This window comes from Corvus kubaryi, unplaced genomic scaffold, assembly GCF_017639235.1.
Source record: "Corvus kubaryi isolate FWS band 111438036 unplaced genomic scaffold, C.kubaryi_AGA036_p1.0 37334, whole genome shotgun sequence".
In the NCBI taxonomy this organism is placed as follows: domain Eukaryota; kingdom Metazoa; phylum Chordata; class Aves; order Passeriformes; family Corvidae; genus Corvus; species Corvus kubaryi.
In genome coordinates, this window is record NW_024581108.1 from 9,225,586 (window position 1) to 9,239,294 (window position 13,709).

General features: G+C 39.3%; 1 protein-coding gene across 8 annotated transcripts in view; it reads left to right on the forward strand.

Moving 5' to 3' along the window:
* Positions 1-13,709, forward strand: part of ABCA4 (ATP binding cassette subfamily A member 4) — a 77,945-nt gene that overhangs the window by 46,272 nt on the left and 17,964 nt on the right. For 7 of the 8 annotated variants that reach the window (XM_042030158.1, XM_042030162.1, XM_042030164.1 and 4 more), the window contains 13 exons: positions 1,646-1,823; positions 3,137-3,268; positions 3,929-4,068; positions 5,004-5,141; positions 5,407-5,594; positions 6,560-6,650; positions 7,229-7,434; positions 7,843-7,891; positions 8,415-8,656; positions 9,080-9,204; positions 9,856-9,954; positions 10,954-11,143; positions 13,396-13,490. In XM_042030158.1, coding sequence (XP_041886092.1) covers positions 1,646-1,823; positions 3,137-3,268; positions 3,929-4,068; positions 5,004-5,141; positions 5,407-5,594; positions 6,560-6,650; positions 7,229-7,434; positions 7,843-7,891; positions 8,415-8,656; positions 9,080-9,204; positions 9,856-9,954; positions 10,954-11,143; positions 13,396-13,490 — 1,873 coding nt within the window. The remainder of the gene's footprint in view (positions 1-1,645; positions 1,824-3,136; positions 3,269-3,928; positions 4,069-5,003; positions 5,142-5,406; positions 5,595-6,559; positions 6,651-7,228; positions 7,435-7,842; positions 7,892-8,414; positions 8,657-9,079; positions 9,205-9,855; positions 9,955-10,953; positions 11,144-13,395; positions 13,491-13,709) is intronic. The other variant, XM_042030163.1, reaches the window with a different exon arrangement.

The window sequence follows — 13,709 nt, forward strand, 5'->3', positions numbered from 1 at the left end:
ACAGGACAGGACTTCAAAAGAAAAAAGACAGGGAGAGGTTAAAGGTTATTTCAGCCAATCTTCTCCTAGTCCTGCCTTATCTTTTTGGTGCTTTGCTCCTTAGTTCCCAGCTTCCAGCTGCTCCGTGGCCAAAAAGGAAGGGCTTTCTGCCTGTCACTGCACACAAAAAGCTTGTCTTCCCTTTCAGCCACCCACACAGGAACTGGGAGGCATGTGGAGAAGCCAAGAGCACACCTAGTACAGTTCAATGACACTGAGGATATAGGATCAAAATGGAGAGATATGAATCACAAAAAAAAGGGAGCTCAACCCTCTACCAGTGTCCTTCAGGTGATGCCAAGCAGATACTGGGGGAGATCATCAGAGAATTTGCCTCAGAACTTGTCAGTGAGTCTTGCAGGCAAATATGGATTAAACTTATGATGCATATAAAACCAAGGAAGGTGCCTCAGTTGCCAGTATATGCACAGCTATCAAGCCAGACTCCATGTGAACTTTTGTGAATACAGAGATGTTTATATTTGTCCCAGTAAGGTTAATGGAAACCTACAGTCCTTTCATAAAGCAAAAGCTAAGTTATTAATAAACAAAATTTTACTTAAAATAAAGCTACCCGTCCTATAATGATTATTTCAGCTGTTCTATGGTATACACAGCTCTCTCATGTACAGCATATTTGGAACTTTTTCCTGAGTATTGTCGGTGACAATAATGACAGTCACACAGGCCACTGTTGGAGGTGGGGCTGGTTTCGCCCAGACTGCATTGGCTGCTCTCCACACAGGCCTGCTGGGTACTGAGCAATTTAAGTAAACTGCAATTGCAAAATAAGCCTTCCTACAAAGCCTAAAGCATTCTGTGTAAACAAAAGTGGACAGGGTCTTTAGTTTCAGTTTCTCAACTCCCATAATTCACATTGCCCAAGGGCTTAATTTACTTCAAAGGAAGTTTGTTTTGTCTAGAAGTTGGTGCAATAAAACGTTCTGATGGTGCTATTTGCAATAATGCATTTTTAATCCTGAGAGAAGCCATCTCATGTAGTGCTCATGTTACTATCTAAATCTTGACCTGGTCTCAGCAATGGGGTAAATTTCACCTACCAGGATTAAAGGCAAATTTTTTTTGTTGTGTTTTGTTTGTGTTTGGGGGAAGTTTTTTAAGCATCATGGTCAAAGACTGCACAGCTGGGCAGATTAATTGAATGGCAGATTTCAGCCGAGCCAGAAAGGCAACCTGCTGCTTGTTTAATGTAATCTCTCAACCTATCTAAGTATTTCCAGGAAACAATTCCAAATAATCTTCCTGCTACACAGTGAGAACAGAAAGCATGTTCAGCTTCCCCTGATCCAATGAGTTACCTCTCCACAGACCACCACAATTCCGGGTTCTGCTCCTCCTGTCATGGATATGAGGGTGACTCTAATGTCACTGGCATGGGGGTGAATCTAAATATTAAATTGCACTACAATTACAAATCTGGCCTCAGTTTTGTACTGGTGTGACTTGAAGAATCTGGCCCTGGAGCATGATGCTGTATTATAGTGGGTATGTGCTATTCTGCACTTACTGATGTGTTATCATCAGAACTAGGATTAAAACCAGGTGCTTTTATTCTTTTTTCATTCTTGATTTCTTGCCTTTCAAGTAAATACCTTATTTGAGCCCGAGCCAACAGGACTGGTTCCAGGAGTATGCATTCAGAACCTGGTGAAGATTTTTGCAAACAGGCCCAAACCAGCAGTAGACGGGATGAATCTTACTTTTTATGAGGGTCAGATCACAGCCTTCCTTGGTCACAATGGAGCAGGAAAGACAACCACCATGTAAGTCTCTTATTTTAGAAGAAGCAAATCCAGGGTAGTGCTCTATTACTGGAGCAGTCTTCTCTTTTCACTCTTCCCTTGTCTCTCTATCACCCCTGTAGCTGGCTTCACACACAACATTAGGCTTTTTCCAGACAGGGAAATGCTGCCCCCAGGCATAAAGAAGATATCCTGGATTAGCTAAAGCCCTGGGAGGGAGGTAATGCATGACACAAACAAGTGAAAGTCTAGAGAGAAGGAAGCAATACTCTCCCTCAGAATTCACTTCCCATGGCCAAACTACCATAGGTGAAGAAAGATAAGGATTTTCTGGCTGAAAGGGCTGAAAATTTGCAAGCCACTACATTCCACTTGTTCTTGGTTTCTCTAACTGGCTCTAGGTCAGCCACATCTTTTGGTCTGTGTGCAAAGGAGTATAAAATACAGGCCCTCTTTAAATCAAATGGTTACACGCATGCAAGATCCATGTCCAGATTAAAATGTTCCTCTAGTCCTAGAAACTTAGCATCCCAGGAAGCTGGACTTTTACCATATTTAATTTTCTGTATACAGAACCTTATTTAGCAAAATAGGATTAACTGGTGAACTAAACCTTTTATAAATCTGTGACAAGTTCATCAAACGTTGAAAGAACTGAATGTGTTTCATTATGACTTTTCCCAGCAGAATACTTCAGGATTTTTCAATTAAAACACCTTTATTTCAAAGGCACTTTAAATTGCCTTTTAATTTTTTTTAATTGTTTCACAATGAATATGTTCAACCCAAAATAAAAGCGTCTTAATCTGCTGAAATGTTTTGTAAATTTGAAGGGGTTTATTCTTATGATAAAACCAAAAATTTTTACTGCTTTGAACTTTTTAAAATTGCAAAATACACTAATCACCCAAACCTAGTAACAGACGCCACCCATTTACAACATAACATTTGGTCTTCTAGTTTACAGAAAATAAAGGTGTAGGGTGTGAGTCAGCATGGCCAAAGACCTCAAACCATTATTCTTACCTTCATCCTACTGAGCTTCATTTTAGACCCATTTATATGTCGGGGTGATATAACATGCTGAACTAAAACAGTTTCTTAATGGAAGCCAGAACCATATAGACAGTTGTATCAAAAATTATGCCAGCAGATCCATGAGATTCTCTGTAGCAGATCAAGAGTGCTTACATGCATGCTTTTCAGTGGAGTTGTTTCATCAAGGCCTATAGTAAGAAGTCATCATGCTCCATCTAGTGGAATCGTGCAATGTAGCTTCCTTATTTAGCACAGAGAGATAGGAGAGGGGGAATTTCCTCATTTTATTTTCCCAGGTCAATACTGACAGGCCTCTTCCCACCCACATCTGGAACTGTGCTGGTTGGCGGCCTGGATATCCAGACTCACATGGACTCCATTCGGCACAGATTAGGGATGTGCCCTCAGCACAACATCTTGTTCAATCAGTAAGTATCGCTCCATACTGGCTTTAAGAAGCATCCCAGTCTGTATGCATGAGAATCTCCAAAGCCTGTGTTGTTTCTCTTACTGTGCTGGCAGTAGATGTATTTCAGAGGAATACATCACATCCTGCAGTAGAAATCTCCTGTATCATTTCGCTGGGAGCAAAGTTTCTTAGGAAAATGACAGTGCTCCTGGTGTTACTTGTTGCAGTGTGGGTTAGCAGGGGTTAGGCTGGAGGTTCATGCACTACAATTTAGGACTCCTAAAGCAAAAAAATCCAAATTGACAGTGCAGAAGAAGGACTTTTTATGCCCATTTCTCACTACCACCCAACCACTTACTGCCTTCTCTGGTGATTTCCAGCTTCACTTCCATTAGTTTGTGTTCATCTCAACAGCAGACTCTCTTCCATTTTATTCCCATAAATGGATGGTTTGATGCCTGCTATACCTGTTCCTTTAGTAGCAGGTTCTGCTTTGAAAAGGCAAAGAAAGAAACTATGACCTCCAAGTGAAGTGTGTTGATCCCAAAGAAGATCTTTTAGGGTAATGCAACCTCTCTTCCTTTAGCAAGATAAATCTCGAGTGAATTTATTGCTGCTTGGGGAAAAAACCAGCTTATTCATTTAACCTCCCTTCTTGCCTTTCTATCTGATTTCACAGCCTTACTGTAGCAGAGCACATCTTGTTTTATTCTCAACTGAAAGGAAGATCCAGGGATGAAGCTGAGCAAGAGCTGGAAACAATGCTGGAAGACATGGGCCTCACCCATAAAAGGAATGAAGAAGCTCAGAATTTGTCAGGTGCCCACAGGAATTTTCTAAGATGTTTTTCCTGCAGCCTTTTCTTTGTCATTCATAGAATCATGGAATGGTTTGGGTTGGCAGGGATGTTAAAGATTATCTAGTTCCAACCCTCTGTCATGGCCAGGACCACCTTCCACTAGACAAGATTGCTCACGGCCCCATCCTACCCAGCCTTTGGGCAATTATTGTTCGAGTTACATATTTGAGGCCATATTCTAACACACCAATGTACACTGTAGGGGGGCTTTATTTTAAAGGAGTAAATGGGACTGTACAAGTAGTAAAGCTGGCACAACCTGTCCCTAAAGCTCCTATGTCTTATAAATATACAGCAAATGCAAATATACTTAAAGCTATTAGTTTTAAATAAATAAATATATATATAATTGGTTAATATAAGAAACAAAATACAATCTTCTATTATTTCAAGGCAAATGAAATACTATGCTATTATGCTGCCCAAGTGTATGGATCAGTGCTCCATAATACTGTATTATTTGGTAGGAGTAGTTTCTTCCATTCTGAAGATACAAATGCACACAGTGTATTTGAACAACTCTCAGATTCCAAAGATGATTTGTATAAACAGCCAGCTGTTCCTATACTACTTTGTCCTGATTGCAACTATAAAAGTTGGTTAATTTCACCAAAGAACATGAAAACCTCATATCTTCCTACTTTTGCTTCTGGCAAGAATCAGAAAATGCAACGTGTAGATGGAAAATATATATTAAAGAAAAAAAAGTTTGGACAACATGTTTTGAACTTCAGAAGAAAAATTACTATTAATTTATCTTTGCAGATATGTGTCTGAGGACGGGTTTCATTTTGTTTGTATCAGTTTGTCCCCACACCAAAAAGCAATGTTAATTACATCCCTGCCACTTATATAAACTCATCTTATACTCCTGTATGTGTTTATCCTCTGGTAGGTGGAATGCAAAGGAAACTGTCTGTTGCCATTGCTTTTGTGGGTGAAGCAAAAGTGGTAGTCCTGGATGAGCCCACTTCTGGAGTTGATCCATATTCCAGGAGATCTATCTGGGATCTTCTGCTGAAATATCGCCCAGGTAAGAGATTTGAGAGTAGAAACTGTTTGATTTTTTTGGTAGGATATTTTAAACTTGTCGTAGATGCAATATGTGCCTGCTGTGTAAACTGTCATGAGTAGTGGGATACGAACACAAGCAAACAAGATTCTTTGAACAGATACCTATGGTTGTGGCAAACCTGGGACCTGGCTTTGGTGCAGAGAAATAATTGCCAAAAAGCAAAGCATAGTTTTGAGTTCCAGAGAGAGTCCATGCCTTGAACATTCCTCCTTGTTCCTTCTAGGCAGAACAATTATCCTATCAACCCATCACATGGATGAGGCAGACATCCTTGGAGACAGGGTAGCCATCATATCCCAAGGGAAACTCTTCTGCTCAGGCTCTCCTGTATTCCTAAAGAACTCTTTCGGCTCTGGCTTTTATCTCACCCTTGTTCGCAAAGTGAGAACCACAAAAATGGGAAGGGCTACTGTAAGTATGTATCTCCCTCCCTGCACATGTAATCCAAATAATGCTTGCACTGCACCGAGGTAAAAAGCAATTAAGTGCTGCTTGAGACTGTGTACAAAACTGCAGTTAGTCTTATGATGATATAATTATGAATATCATATTAGCATGGTTTGGGTTGGAAGGGACCTTAAAGATGATCTAGTTCAAACCTCCATGCTGTGGGCAGGGACACTTGCCACTAGACCAGGTTGCTCAAACCCCATCCAGCCTGGCCTTGAACACTTCCAGGGATGGGGCATCCACAGTGTCTCTGGGTGACCTATTCCAGTGCCTCACCACCCTCACAGTACAGAATATCTTCCTAATATCTAATCTAAATCTACCCCTTTTCAGTTTAAAGCCGTTCCCCCCTGTCCTATCACTACATGCTTGTAGCTCATTTGTAGCCATCTCTGGGTGCTGGGGGGGTCTCTAAAGTCTCCCTGGAGCCTTCCCTTCTCCAGGCTGAACAACTCCAACTCTCAAGCCGCCTTTGTCCTTATACAGGTCTTTCTGATTCTTGCTTTTGCAGTACACTGATTTTAAACATTAGGTAGTCTGGTAAGTAGCTGAGACACCAGAAAAGTCTACATCTATCCGTACCTAAACCAGCCTCTCACAGCTTGAAAAGTAGGGTTCTGGATTCTTTATGTTGAAAGTAGTGCTTCCAGTCCTAGTAGCAACACAGTCTGTACACTCATGGCCCCTGCTGATTGCATTTTCCCAGGTATTTTGTATGCAGTTTAGAACTTATTTGTGCAGATGGATTTATGTTTTCTGCATTGCTTAATCCAGTCTTCAGATGATTTTCAGTATATGTTCAAGATGCTCTGGATATGACGTATTTTTCACGGACTCAAGCTGTTCAAATATTGACAACCCTTACATCCTGTTTTGAGTGTATCTGAAGCACTTTCATCTTTCTATCTCTTGCTCATCCATGCTAGTCATTTTGTAGCTGTGGATCTCAGTGCTCCTGCTCCTGCTCCAGCTGTGTGCACAGGGGTGAAGAAGGCATTCCAGAGCTGGAACTGGATGGTAAGAAGCAGGATGGTTCAGCATTCCAGCACATAGCTATGTCTCCTCTTACGCTGCAATCTTGTCTTGAAGATCAATGCTGCTGAGGTCCACTTCTTTGGTCCTTGTGTCTAACATTTGTATTGTACTATAACATGACTTTAATAAGGGTTCTTTGTGGTTTTGCTTACCATTGACTGCTTTTTGTGTATGTGGTCTCAGGTACAAATGATGAACTAGAAGTTTGTGTGCTTTACAAGTTTAGTAAAGAGTTTCGTGTAATTTGTTAATGAAAACTGAAGCATATCTAGAGGAAGGAAATAGAAAAAAAAGTAATTTTGGCTTGTCTGCATGAGAGAAGAATTTAAGTAGATATCCCTGAAGATTTTGTTGTGCTTTATTAACAAACCTGAAATAGTTTCCCGCTACATAGATACAAAGCATAATTAGCAACACAGCCCAGCCCAGGGCAGAATTAACTGAGATATCTGAGAGTTACGTAATAGACCAGTACCCTTTTAGTGCAAACAACAGGTTTTGAAATCATGCTTAATATGGTTAAATATTCATTCTATGAACACTGTTTTGACTTTTCACAGGAGATCTAAATGAGCTAGCCGAAGTAATCCACCATCATATCCCAGAAGCAAAATTAATTGAAAGCATTGGTCAGGAACTCATTTATCTTTTGCCCAATAAAAACTTTAAACAACGATCTTATGCCAGTCTCTTCAGAGAACTGGAGGAAACATTGGATGACCTGGGACTCAGCAGTTTTGGAGTTTCAGACACACCACTTGAAGAGGTAACAGACAGATTGAAATACCTGCTGACCTTACCATAAGCACCCAAAATGTTCCTGTTCTTAAATATGTAATTCTTAATATGTCCTTCAAAATCTAGTCCCATAAGCTGTGGCACACTCCGAAAATCTTTGAGAAGGGCCTAGAGAGAGGATCCAAGCCTTACTTCATTGTAGCCTTGAGGAGCCTTACCCATTAGTCTGAAATGTGTCCCTTTTATTTGTATCTTTGTTCATTCATTTATTTTCTGAGGTATTTCATAAGAGACCTCTGATTGTGTAATAAGATGAAGTACTGAAAAGGTATCCAAATTTTTTTCTTTTATATTGAAGGATGATGTATGGTGTTCTAAAGGTCAGGTTATTGTAACTATTCTTTTCCTAACCAGAAGACGTATTTCTCTATGGCAGGTTTTCCTAAAGGTCACAGCAGAAGCTGACCCTGAAATGCAAAAAACAGGTATAGATCCACAAATCTGTATTTGATTAATTGTTCTTGGGACTTATTTTTATTCTGAACACTCTGTAAAGAGGAGCTTCAGAACTTTCAGTCTTTTATGTGTTCTTGACAAAATAAATTTGGTCAGCAAATATCTGTTTTTAGGGCCTGACATGATATCTGAAAAAAAAGATTAAGTCAGCAGAAAGACTTGTATTTAGATTGGATGAGGTTCTTAACTAAGCAAATAAAAGTGGAGTGTCAAGCACCCAGATGTCAATGGCTTTAGTAGTTGTATAAAAATTACTTTGCTGACTATTAGTCCATAAACTACATAGATTATTAAATTGTTCATCCTGCTGAGTAAGAGGAGTGTTTAACTACATGATGTCACTAAATACAACCACAGTGCAACAGTTGTAATTAAAACATTCTGAAGATATGATATATACAGTTGGTAAAATCTGGACCTCGTTAAAATATCTGTGCTACTTCATGCATGGAAGATAAAATGTCTTCTCTGATGCCTCTCATCTTAACCTAGGAGATACTCAAGAAAATGGTTCTGCTCTTGGCAAAACTCCTACTGAGAACAAACCAGCTGAACAAACCACACTGAAAGCTAATGACACTTCTCGAATGCCAGTAGGCAGAACAGGAGATCAAAATGAAGGCAAAGGGTCCCGACAGTATAAAGGCTTTCAGCTTGTACATCAGCAGATCAAAGCACTGCTCATCAAACGCTTCCACCACGCCTCCCGCAGCCACAAGGACTTCCTAGCACAGGTATTGACTGACTTGTGCTGTGCTTGAGTCTTCCCCACAACCCTCTCAATACGGTCTTTCCAGCAATGATGGCTCTATGGAAAGCAGTAGAGGTGCTGCAAATGGGTAACAGTGCAATTATGATTCCAACTCCTCTGTCTCTTCTTTTATTTCTTTCTGCCTGGAGTCTATCAATTGCACCAAGTTCATGATTCTATCACTACTAGCCCAGTGTTTTATTTTTAACATAATACAGTTGTATGACAACCAGAATTTTAAGCAAAAGTGCTGGAAATTAAATTGTTGATGTTCAGGAGTTAAACCAGATTGGATCTATGTGATCTTGCTGTCCTTCCTTTGTTTACATATATTATGGGGTATGTATAGTGGCACTCTACAACACCTATATAATAACCTACTCTGACGTTTTCATGTTCCCTGCAGGTCGTTCTCCCTGCTAGTTTTGTGTTGCTGTCTCTAGTACTTACAGTCATTATTCCTCCATTTGGAGAATATCCCGCCTTAACATTACACCCTTGGATCTATGGACAACAGTTTACTTTCTTCAGGTAAGAGGAATTACCTGAAGTACATCTGTTGTACACACACCTTTTTCTCCCTACAGTTTAGTTAGCATCATGGGGCCCCGTCTCACTGCTCTTTTCTCACTCTGTGTGATATAAGAAAATATTCACTTCACTGGAATCAGCAGACTTCAAATAGCTTGAAACTGGTGCACATGGAGAATACAGCTGCTAGTAGATCTAACAAATAGTCTTTCAAATGTCTTTCTAACTTTGGTATTTTCCTCTTCCTACCTGAATTCAGGACCTCAACACTTATAAAGTTATATATCCTGTTTAACAGGAGATCCAGGCCTCAGCTTATGAAAATGCAGAGTATGTTTTTCATCTTCCGATTACTGACTGTGACAGTGCTGAGAGAATAGCAATGAGGATTCAAGGCTTTTTTGGAGAATGTTGCTATTGGACTTTGTCAGAAATCAGCTTTAGTATTAGGAGAAAAGAAAAAGAACCATAGCCTGTCAACCATCTCAGAACATTCTGGGTTTTTACATAAATAAAATAATTGAATTATCAGCATTTGGAGGGGGGCAGTTGGTACTGCCATATGGCTGTCCTTCTCTAGTTGCTATGTGTATTACAGTACAATAGTTTGAAAAAATATTTTATAGAGAAAGTCCTATCTTATTCCCTTAGCAATGAACGTCCTGGCAATGAGCAGATGGTCTCCCTTACTCATGCTTTCTTGAATAAACCAGGATTTGGAATTCGCTGCATGAAGAATCAGCCTCTTTTGTAAGTTGCTAGCTAATTTCTGTTGAATGAGATCCTAGCAGGGTAATTCTAGTGGAACTCGAGTAGTGAAACAAGAATGAATTGGCTTGATTCTTCACAAGAGCCAATGCTTCAGGTGTGTTGTTTGCTATATCTAATATTGGGTCAAAAATAACAAAAACAGCAAGATAACACTGCCACTGGATTAAGAATGATTCACAGTGCCCAATGTGACTGACTGGAAACCAGTAGCTTGGTGTTGAGAGTTACGCAACCTTGAAATTTATGTCAGTAGGTCAGTGACCTCAGGCCCAAATCTTCTCAGCTTCCCTGGCACTTTCCATGACTGAGACCCTTCAGGCTCCTCCTGTTCCCATTGGTGTGTTTGGAAGCAATAACTTCAGCAATCGCTCAGATTGTGAAGTAGCAATAGGACAATGTCTATTATTAGAAATTATTCTCATTCTGAAGTGAGGGCAACATTAATAGAGCTGCAACTTTTGTTGTCCTACCTGCTTACTCTGCCTGTGAGTCCTGCTCTGGAGCCATTTGTCACTGGCTTGCTAGGCTTTGACATTTGTTCCCTTTCTCCTGGCTCTTTCCCAGCCATGATATCCAGCAATTTGAACCTTCTGGTTGTTCTCTCTTCTCCCGTTCCTCTCATCTACCTGGTATGGCAGAAACAAAGAGGAAACTTTAAAAAAAGAAAAGACACTGCATGAGAAAGAAAAATGATAGTTTCTTCACTGTAGATTTCATGAGTACTAGTGGATCAAACACAGTCCCCTTTTTCCTTCAGTGTCCTATCTGCAAGCTGAAGACAGTAAGCTTGGCAGAGATGGGGGGGGAGACTGTATTTATTCATGTGTACCAAGTACTCTAAAATGTTGTTCTTATTCAAAACTCACAGGATGAGGGCTGAGGGGGGAATATCTACTTAGAGCATTGTGATTTTGTGGATTTGTGAGTTCTCATGGACCGTTATCTCTGCACAGCTTAAAGCTCTCTTCCTCTACACAGGAACTACCCATGCAATAATACGCCAACTGCCTGGAACACACCGGCTGTTCATCCTAACCTAAGCAGCCTCCTGCTGAGCCAAGAGTGGAGCCCTGAGAATCCATCACCTTCCTGCAAGTGCAGCACTCACAAGAGACTCACTATGCTGCCAGAATGCCCTGCAGGTGCAGGAGGCCTCCCACCACCACAGGTTGTGTCCTTGTGCCATAAATCTTTGTAGAAAAGTTTCATGACAAGTGCTGGAAAAGGGACCAGTGTCTAAGTACCTTGCCATGCTAATATACATGGAAGGAGTTGAGTGCATTCTTTATCGAGAGAGCAAGACTTGCTGGAATTCAGTTTCAGAGATATTGGAAAAGTTTGCACATTTAAATAAATTTTGATTACTGTTTTCATCCAAATTGCAAGCTTTTCATGTGGAAGAAAATCACAAAAATTTTAACAATTTGTCACATCATTTTTAAAAATAATTTTTATTTTCTTTTGCCTCAAGGAACAATTCTATTTAGAAGGATGCCTTTCTTTAAAGGAGGGAAGGGCAGGAGGGAGAAAGAGGAAAGAAAGAAAAGAAAAAGAAGTCACAATTTTAAAAATGTGGAGTGTGGTCCTCTATTAAAAGGAAAAAAATACTATTCAGTGAACCCCAAAGTATTATTTCTTACATATCTTTCAGTTCCATTTCTATCAAGAATGTTCTAAGCTAGCAAAATGAATGTATGCACGTGCATGAAGATGAGTTATTTAATAACCACTGATGCTGTATGGAGGAAAACAGAGCTACATTCCCACCTCTCCTATCAATGAATGATCTTAGTAATGCTCTTTATAAAATGTGCTTGCTCTTTTGAAGAGCAAAGGAAAATTACAGCCTGTCAGTGTTTGCATTTTATAAATGTTTTTCTAAGAAGTAGAGCAGAATTGCAGCCACTCTCAGAGTAGTAGCTCGCTAATTTAATGTCTCACCATGCACACTGTTCATCTTTAATATTCCTGTTTGCCAGGCTGAACACACCAGAATAATTACTAAAATATTTCTAATTTTCATAGAATTATACAATCATTAAGTTTAGAATACAACTCTAGGATTGAGTCCAACTGTTAACCCAGCACTGCCATCTCCGCCACTGAACGCCATCCCCATGTGCCACATCTCAACATTTTTGAACACTCCAGGGATGGTGACTATACCACTTTCCATGACACAATCTCTTGAAAACACCGATTCAGCTTGCTTTGATTTCTCTATCACTGTTCACAAAACAAAGTTGTTTTAAATATCCACAGAATTCCTGTTTATGAAGAAAAAAATTTGATGGAGGTTAGATTCTGACCTTACTCACAACATCCCAAGTTATTTCTGATTTCCAAGTAATCCCTGTCCAACAGACAAAGTTGAATTTTGCTAATTGCATGCTAGTGTATTTCAGAGAACTTCAGTCTAAAACTTCAATTCCAAATAAGATGCAATGGGTTTTTCTATTTGTTTGTGGAGATTCTAGTCCTCTAAACAAAATGTGTTTATAATAATATTATCCTGATAATTTTGCAGGATATTATGGTTTTGTATAACTTATCAGAAAGAAACAGTTCACATGAGTCTTCAGGAAAGCCACAGTGTGTAAATAATTGTCAATAGAATTACGTTTAAGCATAGACAACTCAATTAATGAAGCCACTATGGGGATGCTACCAGTCTTCCCGTCTAGAATCAGCTGGACATCAGTAATGTGTCTTCTATGTCATCCAGTACTCTCTGTGGATAAATGTAGGAATTTCTGGAAAGGTCACTAGACTTACTTCCTAGGTCATTATCAGATCATTGCAGGTTGCAAGGTTTGCCATCTGAAGCTGCCTGGGAACCTCTTAAAGTATATTCTACTTTGGGATAAACTCAGGAGTGCAAGGTCTTACATTTCACAGTGACCCTGTATTTGTAAAAGACTCAACAAAGTTGTCATGTGGCACCATTTTCATATTAAAAAAAAAAGTAATTTTCATTCAAACAATCTAATGTGCTAGTGAAGGTGAATTTTTTGTATTAATTTTTACCTAAAGTTGCTAAATCATAGGAAACTACCTCTTTCTTTTTTTTTTTTTTTTTTACTGGGGCCTCAGTCTTTTTGTTTGAAAAGTTTCCTTCTTTCATTTTGAAGAAAAAGCCTTGAGCAACCCCGACCTTTGTTGAAAATAACTGTTTCAGAGTGACATGCAACTGTTTTGTGTCATGCATCACAAACTTATTGATTTCTTCTGAAGTCTTAGTAAGTAAGGATGTTTAGGCTATAAATGACCCATTAGTGATTGACACACTCTCTTTCAGTGATACTATGAACCCGGGCATTTTCTCTGAACCAAAGCTACTTTTTCTCTTTTCCTGACAAACACTTAATAGCTTAAGACACTCTAAAGTTTGTGATTGATTAGTTGTTTTTTTCTTGACAGAGAGTGCAACGCAGCACAGAAATTCTTCAAGATCTGACCCACAGAAATATTTCAGATTTTCTGGTGAAAACATATCCCACTTTGATAAAAGGAAGGTAGGGATGAATCTCTATTTCTTTTTCACATATGGTATTTTGTACCTGGCAATGAAATTCTTATTTAATAATGACATAACACCTGATTTGCCACAGTATTCTGTAGAATTGAGCACCATGTCCATATTTCTGATATATATATATAAGACATATATATATATATTCTGATATATATAAGACTGGAAGAGGCTGATTTTAGGGGAGCTCAATATTTTCAAT